The sequence below is a fragment of the Littorina saxatilis genome, linkage group LG10, assembly GCF_037325665.1.
Source record: "Littorina saxatilis isolate snail1 linkage group LG10, US_GU_Lsax_2.0, whole genome shotgun sequence".
NCBI classification, from domain to species: domain Eukaryota; kingdom Metazoa; phylum Mollusca; class Gastropoda; order Littorinimorpha; family Littorinidae; genus Littorina; species Littorina saxatilis.
This window is the reverse complement of record NC_090254.1, coordinates 17322261-17338942: the sequence shown is the minus strand read 5'-3', so window position 1 is coordinate 17338942 and position 16682 is coordinate 17322261. Positions and strand designations below refer to the sequence as shown.

The 16682-nt window shown below is 41.4% G+C and overlaps 1 protein-coding gene across 1 annotated transcript in view; it reads right to left on the bottom strand.

The window, feature by feature from the left end:
- Positions 1-16682, bottom strand: part of LOC138978295 (uncharacterized) — a 55163-nt gene that overhangs the window by 24431 nt on the left and 14050 nt on the right. Inside the window, exons 2-3 of the mRNA XM_070350973.1 lie at positions 8722-8907; positions 5689-7052 (exon numbers count right to left, since the gene is read on the bottom strand). Of these exons, the coding sequence (XP_070207074.1) occupies positions 5689-6954 (1266 nt within the window). The 5' untranslated portion in view covers positions 6955-7052; positions 8722-8907. The remainder of the gene's footprint in view (positions 1-5688; positions 7053-8721; positions 8908-16682) is intronic.

Here is a 16682-nt window from a genome sequence, read left to right as displayed (position 1 = left end):
ATAGGCAAATATATAAAGGTGGTCGTCTACATTTTTGCGTTTTTACATTTAGTCAAGTTTCGACTAAATTTTTTAACGTAGAGGGGGAATCGAGACGAGGGTCGTGGTGTATACATGTGTGTGTGTGTGTGTGTGTGTGTGTGTGTGTGTGTGTGTGTGTGTGTGTGTGTGTGTGTGTCTGTGCGTGTGTGTGTGTGTAGAGCGATTCAGATCAAACTACTGGACCGATCTTTATGAAATTTGACAGGAGGGTTTCTGGGAATGATATCCCCGGATATGTTTTTCTTTTTTTCGATAAATACCTTTGATGACGTCATATCCGGCTTTTTGTAAAAGTTGAGGCAGCACTGTCATACATGTACCCTCATTTTTCAATCAAATTGATTGAAATTTTGGCCAAGCAATCTTCGACAAAGGCCCGACTTCGGTATTGCATTTCAGCTTGGTGGCTTAAAAATTAATTAATGACTTTGGTCATTAAAAATCTGAAAATTGTAAAAAATATAATTTGTTTCTAAAACGATCCAAATTTACGTTCATCTTATTCTTCATCATTTTTTTTTATTCCAAAAACATATACATATGTTATATTCGGATTAAAAACAAGCTCTGAAAATTAAAAATATAAAAATTATTATCAAAATAAAATTTCCGAAATCGATTTAAAAACAATTTCATCTTATTCCTTGTGGGTTCCTGATTCAAAACACATATAGAAGTGATATGTTTGGATTAAAAACACGCTCAGAAAGTTAAAAAGAATAGAGATAAAGAAAAGCGTGCTATCCTTCTCAGCGCAACTACTATCCCGCTCTTCTTGTCAATTTCACTGCCTTTGCATCGAACGGTGGACTGACGATGCTACGAGTACACGCTCTTGCTGTAAAAATGTTAGTTCGACAGCTTGACTAAATGTTGTAATTTCGCCTTACGCGACTTGTTTCAATAATCTTATAGTTAGATTTCGCAAAAGAGTTATGTCAGATGATGAATGAACCATGGGGAAAAAAGTTATAGAAAAAAATATATGTAAAAAAAGATTTTATTTTTGGGTAGCGTGACTCACCAATCAAATACGTCATCATGAGCATGACTCACCAATCAAATTCATGTCACTATGCTTATAGCCACACCCAAACAAGTGCAGGAACAGTTTGACGCTGGAGCGCTGTCCACGCTTTTTTTTAAACGCACGAAATGCACGGGATTTGAGAGGAGTTTTGCGCTTGGCATTTTCCAAATAAGGATATATTGTTGATATTTGTAGATAATAGACTCTGCATTTTCATGGTCAAATGGCGATTTCGGTATAAAAATGTAGACAAGGACCTTTAAAGGCACAGTGCAGCTCACAGCCTTTGTTTTGCGTTTTAGTTGTAGCTGAGTGCATTTACAGTTCAAAAATCCTCCTATGGTAGTAAAACAAACCCAAAACTACCCAACGACGACATAGATTCTGTTAAGCTCGACAGTTTCTTGTTCACGCGAGTGCATAAATTAACCTAGTTATTACGTGGTGTTTGGTCGGAGTTCGATTCAACTGAGTGATTCCGGCCTCGATTTTGTTTTACACAAACTCATGATGACGTCTAACATAGTTTGCCAGTGACGTGTCTTTTTGTGCATGATGTGGTGATCTACCTGACCTAAATTTACATCCAAAAATAGGTCAAGACTAGCCGGGTCAGAGCACGAAATTAATTCGTAAAAAAATCGCAGTTCTTGACTCTTTGGGTGCAAGTCAATGAAACTTGGTAGTTCTTCTAAGGTATGACTAAAAGCCCCAGGAGCTCCGTGCACCTGGATTTGACAAGTTCAGTACCTTTAAAAACAATCTCCTCAAAAGTTTTTGTCACATATATACATGTGACAAGTCCTATTTGGTTTGGGTGGTTGGAGACAAACATCATAACTCAAGAGGCATTTGGAACAAAACGATATTTGGCATGTGCCTGAGTAGCTTTCTGTATGCGTCCACATACGATGGTTGACAAAGTCATCATGATCGTTACCGTTGTCGTCTTCATCATCATCGTCCTTGGAAACACCTAGGGTCATTTGTGTATAATATGGGTTATTCTCCAGAGCTGTGTACCATTTTGCGACATGCATTTTCAGTCCTCTAAATGATTATAACTTATATCAAATGGCAACTAGAATGTATTCTCTTTATTTTTTTCATTACTACTCCTGTTAGGTAATGATATAGACATGCTACAAAAACCATAGTTTAGCCGCCTATATATTTTGTTGTCATTTACTTTTTTTATATATATATATATAGATATATTTTAGGGTTCCCACTGTCCTGCTCTCACTACCTTTGGTTTCCATGTTACGAAGTTGACATACTTTAAAACTCTTGTCATTTCACCAAAATACGTAACGTACATGCCAGTTTGTATTCACCAAAACTCTGGTAAATCGTCAACAGTAAGACAGTATGCTAACACACAGACGTAGACTATGACACTTATCAGCATCGAAGCAATACGCATGCCATCCCCAGTGCTCCGCATACAATCTGAATCGAAGCCAGCATACAGAATACATGTACAGAATCTTTAATTGCCCAAGGTTGGGAATTTGTGATGACATTGCGGTTAAGAAACATTTCAATCCAGCCATAGACACCAGCACACGCATCATTTATACAAACTGATCAACAACATTAATTTAAAAACAACACTGGACAGCATAAGACTAATATAAAAATACATTCACTAATACTAGCAGTATACACTCAAGCTTCCTCGCCTCAAGTCACACACACACACACACACACACACACACACACACACACACACACACACACACACACACACACACACACACACACACACACACACACACACACACACACACACACACACACGTCACTGCGTCAGCGTAACTTCACAATACACACATGTATGCGCTGAAACCCATTCAATCAATAGAAAAACAAGGGGCGGAGTAGTGATACACAACGCATTCTCTCCAACTATAGAAACCCAGGCAGTAATCTCTGTTATACAATAGGTTATAGGCTTACGGCATCCAGCAATTTTTCAGCCAGACCGTATACTCGTTGCATCGTCAGTCCACCGCTTGTGGCAAAGGCAGTGACATTGACAAGAAGAGCGGGGTAGTAGTTGCGCTGAGAAGGATAGCACGCTTTTCTGTACCTCTCTTCGTTTTAACTTTCTGAGCGTGTTTTTAATCCAAACATATCATATCTATATGTTTTTGGAATCAGGAGTGACAAGGACTAAGATGAAATTGTTTTTAAATTGATTTCGAAAATTTAATTTTGATCATAATTTTTATATTTTTAATTTTCAGAGCTTGTTTTTAATCCAAATATAACATATTTATATGTTTTTGGAATCAGGAAATAATGAAGAATAAGATGAACGTAAATTTGGATCGTTTTATAATTTTTTATTTTAATTACAATTTTCAGATTTTTAATGACCAAAGTCATTAATTAATTTTTAAGCCACCAAGCTGAAATGCAATACCGAAGTCCGGCCTTTGTCGAAGATTGCTTGGCCAAAATTTCAATCAATTTGATTGAAAAATGAGGGTGTGACAGTGCCGCCTCAACTTTTACAAAAAGCCGGATATGACGTCATGAAAGACATTTATCGAAAAAAAGAAAAAAACATCCGGGGATATCATTCCCAGGAACTCTCATGTCAAATTTCATAAAGATCGGTCCAGTAGTTTAGTCTGAATCGCTCTACACACACACACGCACAGACAGACAGACAGACACACACACACACACACACACACATACACCACGACCCTCGTCTCGATTCTCCCTCTATGTTAAAACATTTAGTCAAAACTTGACTAAATGTAACAAAAAAGATGACGTTGCAGTTGTTGATTGCATAGTAATCGATGATGCCTGAAAAACCCTGTTGACAACAAAATATACAACACAATAACATCAGACATTTATAAGCCGGAAATTGACAGCAAATTTGTCCAAACATGCTGCGTCATATTTTTGACGTAATAGCCGCGCAGCAGCCCTAACATTTTACCGCTTGAATGCTGATGGCATACATTATTATAGCACTGGATCCGGACTTATTGCTTCAATCCACAGCGTATATTGTGATCGGTGCCTGGTGTCATTATCGCAACAGGTGCTCGCATGTGTAATGAACTTGACTGAAATTTGGGATGTGATGCGCATATAATGATCGAGTGTAGGAGCGTTACTGGTGTGTGTGTGTGTGTGTGTGTGTGTGTGTGTGTGTGTGTGTGTGTGTGTGTGTGTGTGTGTGTGTGTGTCAGTGTGTGTGTGTGTTGCGTACGTATTATAACACAAAATTGTGTAAAGCTTCTGACAATTTAGAGAGAGAGAGAGAGAGAGAGAGAGAGAGAGAGAGAGAGAGAGAGAGAGAGAGAGAGAGAGAGAGAGAGATGTGACATGTCGTACTAGCCATGCTGGTCATCGTAATACCTTGCACATCTACAACTGGACTAGCTTCCTGCCTTTCAAAGTCATTAATACGATCATGGTTCTAATTAGTCATACACAGTTTTTCAACGATTACATAATCTAACTGCGTCATCAACAGAACTTGCCACCTACATAAGAAAAAACATTCCCTTACATTCCTCTACAGTTTCACACAGAGTGAGTCATTGATGAGCTTTCAAAGGACCACTGAAGCCGAAACGCTTTGAAAGACATATATATATCCAACATCTGCTGCCACACTTTCAGCTGCGTTGGCAAATTTCCCCGACTAATATCCTACCACGAGCATGCCGTAGATTATAATCTAGACTGCGTCGTGTATATGCTGCCTTTGTTAGTTTGATTATTAATGTAACGGCTCAGTGGGTGCACATTTAATTGTGATGCTCATCTGAGTGATCACTGTGCTGGCCGCAATATGCCATCAACAGGGCTGTCACCTTACATCACAAAACTTGCACAGTTTGCATGATCCTGATTATGAGCAGTCTCGCCATTCGGTTGAAACAAAGGCCGTAGAATTGTACTCTGAGCTATTAGTACACTAAAGGCAATCACCTTTTTGATGACAATAGTCAATTCACACAGCTTCAACTGTGACATTGTCCCAGGAATCTAACGATTTTTCGGTCGAGCGAGAAGAAAGCAAATTCAGAGAGAAAACAGAGGTGAAGAGAAGAGGAAAATGCGACACCATAGTTCAAGAAACAGAAAAGAGAAGACAAAGATCCACAGGATTGTGACGTTGTACAATTGGCTAAGAAAAGAAGGGAGTATTTGACGGCTATTCTTATACCTGTCTAAAAAGAACACTGACAGCAGAACCTCCACATTTATATCTCAACAAAAAGAACACACACACACATGAGCAAACGGATCTAGAGTTGAGTACAAGATGCGCTCCCATCATGATCAACCCTAGCTATTTTCTTACGAGTGCAAGGAGCAACATCTGAGGCATGACAAAAACTAAAACAACACAAACAACAAAACAACACACACACACACACACACACACACACACACACACACACACACACACACACACACACACACACACACACACACACACACACACACACACACCAACATTCCTAACGTACATGCTCTATTTTCACCAACACTCTGGTAAATCGTCAACAGAAAGACAGTATACTGAACAACAAGAAAAACGACAACAAGAACATTAAACCGACAGTACTCACCACAAAAGGGAGATGGTTGAGCAGGCCAGTGACCAAGGTGAAGAAGAGGACCACACGACACAGCTCAGAGGACAGGTTGAGCTCGTTGTACCTGGCGTGCACGGTGGGGGGCGTGCTCTGGGCCACTCCAGACTTGGCTGAAGGTCGCACCACCATAGTAGCTGCAGAGTTCGCTCCGTTCTCTGCCCCGGGTAAGCCTCCTCTTACTCCTGCTCCTCCTCCTCTTAGGTGATGCTCTGAATCTTCTGGAGAAGGCGTTGAGGGTCCAGCTCCTTGAAAAACATGGGAATGATTCCCTGCTAGCCTGCCATTGCGACCTACCACCGGAGTTCTTACCACTGGAGTTCTTTCTCCTCCTCTTCCAACTCCTCCCCCTCCGTTGTGCAGGTGCCCCTGACTACCATAGGCCTGCTCCGTCAAGCTACTCCTTTCTGCAGAGTCGGCCTCTCCGCGCAAAGCGTAAGAAGTCCCTCCGGTGTTCTGGTTGTTAGCGATTCTAGCAGTTTTTTCGTTCGCACTGGAGCTAACAGTCACAGAAGAGGAAGGAAGGTAGAATCTCCCGGCTTGGTACTTATCCACGGCAGTTCTGCGCATGTAGCGGAACACGGCTAACGTGTCCGCGGAGGCCACCACACTGATCACCAGAATGGTCAAGGTCGCCAGGATGAAGAACAGGATGAAAGACACTCCTATCCCATGGGGGAGGAACTTGCACTCCCCTCGCACTACTGCCGTGTAGTAATACTGTACAGTGGCATTTGTTGCACCACCATTACTACCACTGCCACCAATAGTCACGGCTTTCCTGCGACTGGTTTCTTCGTAGTACGTGTAAAAGCTAGACCCAAGGACCGGAACCATCCCGGTCACAGCCGAGGCAAACCAGGCAATCACGACAAGAACTTTAATCACCGTGGCAGAACTATACACTTCTTGACCCGAGGTGAACCTCAGGATACACATCCAATGAATATTCATGATGACGGTGACCAGGAGTTGGGACATGCGCACACACAGCACCAGACACACGTAGAAAGAGCAGAGTTCGGAGAACAGCCAGCCTTCATCGTGGATAGCTAAGCCTGCCGGGATAGGAAGCACCAGAAGAGAGTGCGTTGCCATTGAGACAAAAAGGGAGATGAAGGCGACGTCAGTGCCGTGGAACTGGCTGTGATAATGGCAGACGACGACGACGGCGATGATGTTGGTGATGAAAGCTATAGGTGACAACACCAGCCAGCCCACGGCGCTCCCGAACTGCGTCATGGTCTCACGTCACTTCTGCCTGGTACTCCATGTGTGCGCGCGAATATCAAGGAAGTGACGTCATAGATGTAAGGAGGGCTCACTGGGCAGGATCATTCCTGAACATTTCACAAAGTTGTGATTGATAATTTCATTGCTGATGAATAGGTTATAGAACTAATTCGTGATAAGTATGCATTGTGATTTCAAGGAAAACAGATCCATAATTTGAGACTTATAAGAAATATGTTTGCTTTTAGAAGGCAAAACAATAACACAAATAACACTTGCATGATCCAGCCTAGCTATTACGCCTCGATTCATATTGTTCATGGTTGCTTTTTCTTTTGAAGCCAAATGCATTCAGCGTCTTCAAAGAAATGCCAACGTCGCTTTGTACAAAACACTACAGCAGAATGAATGAACGAATTAAAAAAGGAAAAGCAATGTATCACTCCGGGTTCTAACGGCACTGCCTCTTCACAAGAAACTGCAAAAAGGAAAAGCAATGTATCACTCCGGGTTCTAACGGCACTGCCTCTTCACAAGAAACTGCAAAAAGGAAAAGCAATGTATCACTCCGGGTTCTAACTGCACTGCCTCTTCACAAGAAACTGCAAAAAGGAAAAGAGAAAATCCTCGTTGGGTGTAAAGACAACAACAGTTGTTAGGGGAATCGCGAATCAATAGCAGTTCGTGACTATACGATGTTGACGCTGCATCTGTTTCTGTCCAACCCTCCTACGTACAGCGGCAGCTGAGGCACTGGACCAGGCAAGATAATTCATGAACCAAGGCATACGCACATCATTCACAGTCTCCCGCAAATAAAAATAAAAAACAATGTTTGTTTTTGTGTGTGATGTTTTCTTGGTTATTTTATGCTCATGGGGTCAACGGGGAGAGACAACAGCGTTTCTCAACACTGACAGGCGAATGTGTTTATTTTCTTGCATTAAACGTTGTAAATAATTCATGTCAACAACAATTTGAACAAAAATTCCAAAACACAACAAACAAACAAAACCAACGTCAAACTAACAACTGGAGACTCTGAGGAAAATATGGTTCCAATCGACAAGAAATATCGTACGTGATACTACATTATTTCAAAAACCCTCTCTGGAAATGTCCTTTATTATGAGGATTTTCCGCCTCTGCCTCTTCTTTCATGTGCTGTAAACGCAATTCAGTTGGCCGCTGTCAGCGCGAGTTCGATCCCAGGTTCGGCGGAAATTTATTTCACAGAGTCAACTTTGTGTGCAGACTCTCTTCGGTGTCCCAACCACCCCCCGTGTATACTACATTGGGTGTGCACGTTAAAGATCCCACGATTGACAAAAGGGTCTTTCCTGGCAAAATTGCTTAGGCACAGTTAATAATTGTCTACCATACCCGTGTGACTTGGAATAAGGCCGTGAAAGGTAAATATGCGCCGACATGGCTGCAATCTACTGGCCGTATAAAATTTCATCTCACACGGCATCACTGCAGAGCGCCTAGAACTGTACCCACGGAATATGCGCGATATAAGCTTCATTGATTGATTGATTGATTGAATTCACTGCTCAGAAAGTAATCTTTCAAGTATTTTTGAGCCATCGAACTTCAATAGACTTTTTCAACAAGACCACTCTCTGTTTGCTGGTAATATTATTTTCATCTCCAAAAATTAAATAATCGACAAAAAGGAGTACCAACTGTCGAGTGCAAGTCTTGTTTTCAAGCTTTTCCAACTCAATATTACCTCTTGTAATCGGGCATAAAAAACGCTTTATTGAAAATTACCGTTTGGTTTCCTTCCGTCGACGCGAAACTGGTTTCAGGTTTCGTCGATGTCACATGTCGCTGAGATCTTTGGTTGTCATGGTTGCCGCTTTTTTGTTTACGCTGGTTGCCAAGGTGGGGGTGTGGGGTTCTCATTAACCCGTCCACTCTCTGTGTCTCTCTCGTCGGCAAATGTCAATCGTTCATCTGAGGAAAGGAAAACATGTGGGTGGAAGTCAATGTGGGACGAGTAATCTGAATTGAAATCTGGAAAGGAGAAAATTATTTATGGACCGGTTGATTGAGGTCGGGCTTATCTGGTTCAGAGCAGCAGAAAATGAGCAAGAGACGTGTGTTACTTGTCTGTTAATCCAAACAATGATATAATTACTGTGATGTTCTTAACTACACTTTAACATGGAATGTATGTATGTATGTATGTATGTATGTATGTATGTATGTATGTATGTATAAATGTATGTATGTATGTATGTATGTATGTATGTATGTATGTATGTAGGTATGTATGTAGGCATGTATGCATGTGTATTGGTGTGTCGGTGTGTCAGGTGTGCAAGAAAAAAGGGTATTTTTATATCATGGGTTTTATGAATTTTCTTCTTTTATTCTTTTATAGTTATTAATTAATGACCTATATGTGCTGCTGACTAAATTAATTTCCTTTGTTGGATCAATAAAATGTTATGAGTTATGAGTTATGAGTTACAGAGAGACAGGGGAAACCGCTTCCCCTGGCTGCTTTCTCAACTCGCTATCTTTTAATCCCACTGGCCCTCCCATCCCCCACCCCACCCCACCCCACGACATTCGAACAGAACAGCAGATAACAAGCATGCACCAGGCAGGTGTAACAGAAAGACAGAGGAAACTTGCATCCCCTGCGTTCTCTACTCACTACCCTTTTACCCCCCATCCCCCTGTCATATGGTCGTCAGGACAACAGATGATAAGCACCAGACAAAAAGAAAACTTGCAAAAGGTAACTTGCGTCCCCCGCGTTCGACATATTGGTCAGGACAGCAGATGATAAGCAGAGACAGGTGTAACAGAATGACAGGAAATCTTGCTTCCTTTGCTTTCTCAACTCGCTTATCTTTTAACCCCCTCCCCCTACCCCCAGCACCATATCTTCTCTCGTATCTTTCCATCGTCTCGGATCATTCAGTGTCACCGGTCGAATCAAATTGTGACAGCTGATTTGGGCAAGCCTTTAAATAGTATTTAGAATTGGGAGTTGATCGGAGAACCAGATACAGGAATGGAGACATCTGCGTTTGAGAACGACTTCAGTGTGCCAAAATCATTCACTTGCGCCGATCTGGGATGGTTTGCATGGGAAGAAACGTACCGCTTCACAATGACTATCTCACATTAAAAATTCATTATATAACCTAAAGGACTTTCAGCTCGCTCTCTCTCCCTCTCTCTCTGTCTCTGTCTGTCTCTCTCCCTAACAGCATAACTTCACCAACATCAGCTCAGTTCATCGAGCGATCAGCCTACAACCGCTCTACAAACAAGAATAGGGCACAAGATCGAACCAAACAGAAAACACCCGGACAACTTTTCGATAAATGTCATCGACACGCCTTTACATCTGTCGCTGCTCAAAGCAACCTACATCATAAAAAGGGACGGCGAACACAATAACAACGCCAACATGTGATCATGAACTGTGAATAAACGGTCACATGAAACGCTGCCAAAACAAATAAGTGCCAGTCGTTAAAAGTGTTTGTGCTTAAAATTTGTTCGAACCACATGCGCCGAACATAAATTCGTTTCTCACATTTGTTTTAACACGTTGTCTGCATTCATGCTTTCTACTGTTGATTTTTTATTTTCATTTTCATTACTTTATTGTCCCATCGCTGGGAAATTCGGATCGTTTCCTCCCAATGGACAACTAGCAGCAACGGAGTCGCGCTACCCAGGTCAGTGTCTGCGTGTTTAGGTGTATTCAGCCACCTGCACTTATGGCAGAATGACCAAGGTCTTTTACGAGCCATTGTGGTGACACGATAACCCCCTGATGAACAGATAACCTATATAAAACACACAAACACACACACACACACACACACACACACACACACACACACACACACACACACACACACACAAAACCAACAAGCAAGCGCCTGTTGTTGACCAATAGGATTTGTGGTATTCAATAGAAATATATATCAGTAATCGAGTGCTAGCTATGTGTAATTATCCCAGCTAAAAGATATGACTGTAAATACCCAAGTGCCTGTTACTAAACCACGACATCAGATGAAAATGCAGTCAGGTTTTTAAGTAGTTTTCAGCAAAATCGATCGTACACAGTACGTAAATACGAGGGTCACTGTTGTAAGTTTGTTTAGTATACACTGTAGCATCTGTACAATGACGTCAGGTGTTAAGTAGAGTTTAGAGGAATCAATAATGGACGGAATATACGAGGGTCAGCCTCTTAAATCTTTCAATATATGTACAGTAATACAGTTGGTGTAAACAAGATTTTATTCCGATAATACAGGGTGGCATGTATAGTACGATATAAACCGTTGTGACCACACAACAAGCTAAGCTTATACTAACTGTGGTTATAAATATGTAATACAGTTTATGCTTCTGACCACAGTTATCAATGTACGTGTGTCTTAAATGCCCAATAAAGGCACACGGGCGTGTACACTGGCACAACGACGGACACACGCACCACACTTAAAGCTCGAACAAAATACACAGACGTACTCAAACGTTGCACCCCTCCCCCAACTCTCCCCTTCCAAATCAAATAATGATGACAAACTTGTTTTTCTGCCTTGAGACTGAGTCTTATCTTTACATTTAATCACTTTGTGCCATCCCCCCCCCCCCCCCCACAATGGAAACTTCTAACCAGTCGATGCTTGTACTTCAAATTATTTCAGGAGTGGTTACGCGCACTAGTGAATGTTGTTTTGCGAGATACTGAACATCAATACGCGTTAACCATATATACAAGGCTGGACACCTCTAACCTGGCAATAACGGCTTGCAGTTTTAATCATTTCTGAGAGGTTACAAGCACTTTAAAGGCCTCTGAACGATCATCATTGAATGCAGTTCAGCGGGATAGTGAACATCAATACTCTTTTAACCACACACAAGACTTGAAACCTAGCGCACGTGCTAACACCGACAGCTTGCTCTTAAAATAGTGTCGCTAGTACTTCAGGACCACTGGATGACAGTGAAACACTAAATGTCCATCGCGAGTCTTGGGTAATTAAACCAGCTTGCCCAGGTAGAAAGCAACTCGAATTTCCGCGAATGTCTTTCCTTATCTAATTCCGCGGATGTAAATGGTTGGGGGTGACAAATGTACTGTTTCTTCTCGAAGTTTGCGGATCCCGTTACTTAAACTGTCATCTTAAGCTTGTATGAGGGGAATTATAGCTCATTTGGGAGACTCTATTCGTTGTTGGTACATTTGTCTGTCCATCCGTCCGTCTTTCCGTCTCTGTAACTACGAGGAGCGGTCTCGTGTGCGTGTGCGTGTGTGTGTGTGCGCGCGTGTGTGTGTGGTTGTGTGTGTGTGTGTGGTATGTGTGTATGGGGGGGGGGTTGTAAGCGTGCGTGCGTGTGCGTATGTGTGTGTGTGAATGGGTATGTCTGTGTTGGCCGCGCGTGCTAGAACCAATCATCCTTTCAATCTAACCTGCACAGCAGCACACTTTCCACCACCATCACCCCATCAACAACATTAAGCACGGTGCACAACTACACGTGCACAATGAAAAGAGGATTGCAGTTCAAATGTATTTGCACATCCGCCGCTAAATTAATCCCATTATCACTGCTGTGGATCACTGGTTTCTGAAAATTCCATTACCTGGTAACACAATGTCGGTTGAGTTATGCGGACCTGATGCAACCTGGCATTAAGAGAGAGAGAGAGAGAGAGAGAGAGAGAGAGAGAGAGAGAGAGAGAGAGAGAGAGAGAGAGAGAGAGAGAGAGAGAGAGAGAGAGAGAGAGAGAGAGAGAGACAGACAGAGAGAGAGAGACAGGAGAGAGAGACACACAGAGAGAGAGACAGAGAGAGAGAGAGACAGGGAGAGAGAGAGAGACAGAGTGAGACAGAGAGAGAGAGAGACAGAGAGAGAGAGACAGAGAGAGAGAGAGACAGAGAGAGAGAGATGTGTGTGTGTGTGTGTGTCCCCCCCCCCGCGCGCTTATGTGTGTGAGTGTGTGTGTGTGTGTGAGTGTGTGTGTGTGTGTGTATGTGTGAGTGTGTGTGTGTGTTTGTGTGATCACAACCACCGCCACCTTTATTCACAACACCAATACAGATATATGCCCAATGGTGTGTACCAATTAAGGGACAAAACTACTGTTCAAAATGGGCTTGCACACCCGTCACTAAATTAAACCAAACTGGTACTTTAAAACTGAAACGGCGAAACAGGATTGTTTTCCAAAATTCTCCGCTTAATTAGATTCTATGGAAAAACTGGATCACTGCTCCTTTAAAATCCCATTAGGTTTGCACAAAATGTCGATGGAGTAACACTGACCTAAAGCTACGTGGAACAAAACTGGAAATTGCCCTTCATGGAATATTTGGGGCGTGAAAAGTCTCGATCAATGGCAGAGTTCGATTGACATCGCCTGTGATGTCTGGCGCAACATGCTGTTTGATTTGAAAAACTTGGTAAGCGGGTTTTTCAGTAACTCTTCTGAAATAAATGGGTTTGCCGGTAATGGGGTTAATTTCCTCAGGGCTCACAGCTTCATGTTATTCGACTTCGCAGCTTGGGTATTTTTCTGTGTGCATTAAAAGCAATACAAACGGTTGAATCGATCGTTAAACCATCAAACACACACACACACACACATACACACACACACACACACACGGCTCAGCCTCCACCCCATCCTTCCCAAACCTTCTCTCGCCACCCTGAAATCTATTTCCTTGTAGGTAAAAATATCTCTGTTGATGTAAAACACAGCGGGTTTGAGTGATGAAATAGTCAAAGACATATGCCCCCATGGTCGGTTTGGCCACACACACACACACAGCCACCACCACCTCCATCAGCTCTAAGAATTAGGCCACAAACAGATTCAGTATTTCCATGACTAAAACCAGTTTGTCACATAGAAAACAACCCCAGAAAAGTAAATAATTAATTATGCACTAAGTAACTTAGTCCATCCCTATAGATCGTGCAGTTACCCAATCTCACTTCGATGTGTCATTTTACCCCACAGTGGGGAAGTAGACGCTGCGCTCTCTGCTAGACTGTCTGTCCAACAAACCGTGCGTTTTTTTTACGCGGAAATTTCATTTCCTCATGAACTTGTTTCCCCCTGGAACTAATCGACACAGTATACGGATTCACACTGAGCTGATCAAAACAATCTGCAATTCAACACTGAACTGATGAAGTATGTGTCGACATGCTCTACGGCGGTCTTTATTTTGGTTGACGCCTTGATAATTATGTCATTGTCATCTCGTTCCTTGCATGGGAAGCTGCCTTGATACATCACTGTGCAGACCACACACTGCCTTTCACTATTGCTTTGGGATTAAAGGTCCTTGTCAACATTTTTATACCGAAATCGCCATTTGACCATTAAAATGCAGAGTTTATTATCTACAAATATCAACAATACACCCCTTTCGATCAGGAAAGACGAAGCCAGTGTAGCCGTTTGAAAATTCATTGTAGTATTCCAGCGTAGTACTCATAGTAGGATATCCTTATTTGGAAAATGCCAAGCGCAAAACTCCTCTCAAATCCCGTGCATTTCGTGCGTTTAAAAAAAAGCGTGGACAGCGCTTCAGTGTCACACTGTTGCTGCACTTGTTTGGGCGTGGCTATAAGCATAGTGACATGAATTTGATTGGTCAGTATTTTTAGGCAAAGCACATGTTCTCAGCAAACAGAAAACAAAATATTGGAAGCGTGAGTCACGCTACCCAAAAATAAAATCTTTTTTTTACATATTTTTTTTTTCCTATAACTTTTTTCCCCATGGTTGATTCATCATCTGACATAACTTTTTAGCGAAATCTAACCATAAGATTATTGAAAAAAAGCAAAAATGTAGACGACCACCTTTAAGGCACTCAATCAGAATTACTGACTAAAAACTATTGGATGACTTGGTGTCGGATTTTTTTTTTCGAAAAGAGAGAGTTCGTCGTAGACCCACACCATCGTGAGATCAAAAAATAACATTTCACTGAGCTACGTTTTTCCTCTTCTGTAAATTACCTTGACATTATCGGTTTGTCTTTGAACTTCAAAGATCATTTTGTATGTGATTAAACGTTTCAATAACTTACGTTGCTAAATTGTTTTGTGTGTGTCTCAATCTGTATCTCTTTGTTAATGCTTCCCTAAGGCCAAGGCAAATCTGCTAATTATTGACCCCCCTCCTTCAGAGAATATTACGAGTGCTAGATAAATGTCCTGAAGCAATGGAGGGGCTTGAATGTCATATTTGCTCAGTAATGGGGGATGATAAAGAAAGAGACGGATGTATTTGCAGAGTCACGATTCACGCGCATATTTACTGTGCAAATACCTCAAAGAAATTGTTTCAACATTGAAGACGTAACTTCCTTGATCAAGAAAATCTGAGACTTAAGTGTCTATATTGTTCACTGAATGTGTCCACTTAAAATGCAATAGCAAAACAGCCTGGAGTGTTTGTTGTGCTTGACATTTTCCCCGTAGTGTTTCCTTGTTCACTCTGACTAACACTTCAGACACATGCTTGCCGTCGAATCAGAAGGAAACTTGATGTACAACGAATTTAATGTAACAAAAACTAATAATGTAACAATTGTTACATTATTCGAGGCGGATGTAGCTTTTCCTTGAAATTGCTATCGAGATTTTCTCTATAAATATAATTCACTAGGAAACACTAGACTGATAATTATTGTGATGCACACAAATTCGTGCGTAATGATGCGAATGAACCAGTGAGGTCAAGAACAAAGGGTTTATAAGAGTGTCCAGGAGAAATTATTTTTGCTTTCTTACATTCGAGGTTTTTCTTATCGGGAGACTCCGGATATAAGAAATATTTTTCTCTTATCGGAGGAAAAACAAATGTCATCATATTTTTGGAAATGCATTGCATTATATGCCCGCAGGCAGGTGCATGAATGTGTATGTGATAATGAATATTTATGTTTGTAAATGAGCGTGCGAATTATTATGTGTATTTTAATGTGTTATTCCCGACTTGTAGTAGGATTTGGGACATAGCACATGGTGGCCGCCATTATTAGCCTCGGCTTTCCCATATGTAGGTGGGGCTTCAAACCTCCTGTTAAAGTACACGTGGAAAAACACTTTTGGACAGGAATTAAGATAAGTGTCGTCGCGGTTTTGGGATGAGGTTTTTTTCCGACATCAGGTCCAATCTTTTTCGTTCTGTAACTTCTTCTTTTCTTTGATTCTATGTCCTTTATTCGTAACTAAAAATGTGTCTAGTTTCTAATGGAGTTCCATATCGATACACACCGACACACTTTTTGCAAGCACAAGAAGAGTAATTGCTATCTGAGTGTAAATATTCACAATTATGTACAATACCAATGAATAATTATACAAATTAGATTGTTGTTTGCTTTTTTTTCTTTTCTTTATTTGGTGATTAGCGTCGTTTTCAACCACGAAGGTTATATCGCGACGGGGAAAGGGGGTAGATGGGATAGAGCCACTTGTCAATTGTTTCTTGTTCACAAAAGCACTAATCAAAAATTTGCTCCAGGGGCTTGCAACGTAGTACAATGTATTACCTTACTGGGAGAATGCAAGTTTCCAGTACAAAGGACTTAACATTTCTTACATACTGCTTGACTAAAATCTTTACAAAAATTGACTATATTCTATACAAGAAACACTTAACAAGGGTAAAAGGAGAAACAGAATCCGTTAGTCGCCTCTTACGACATGCT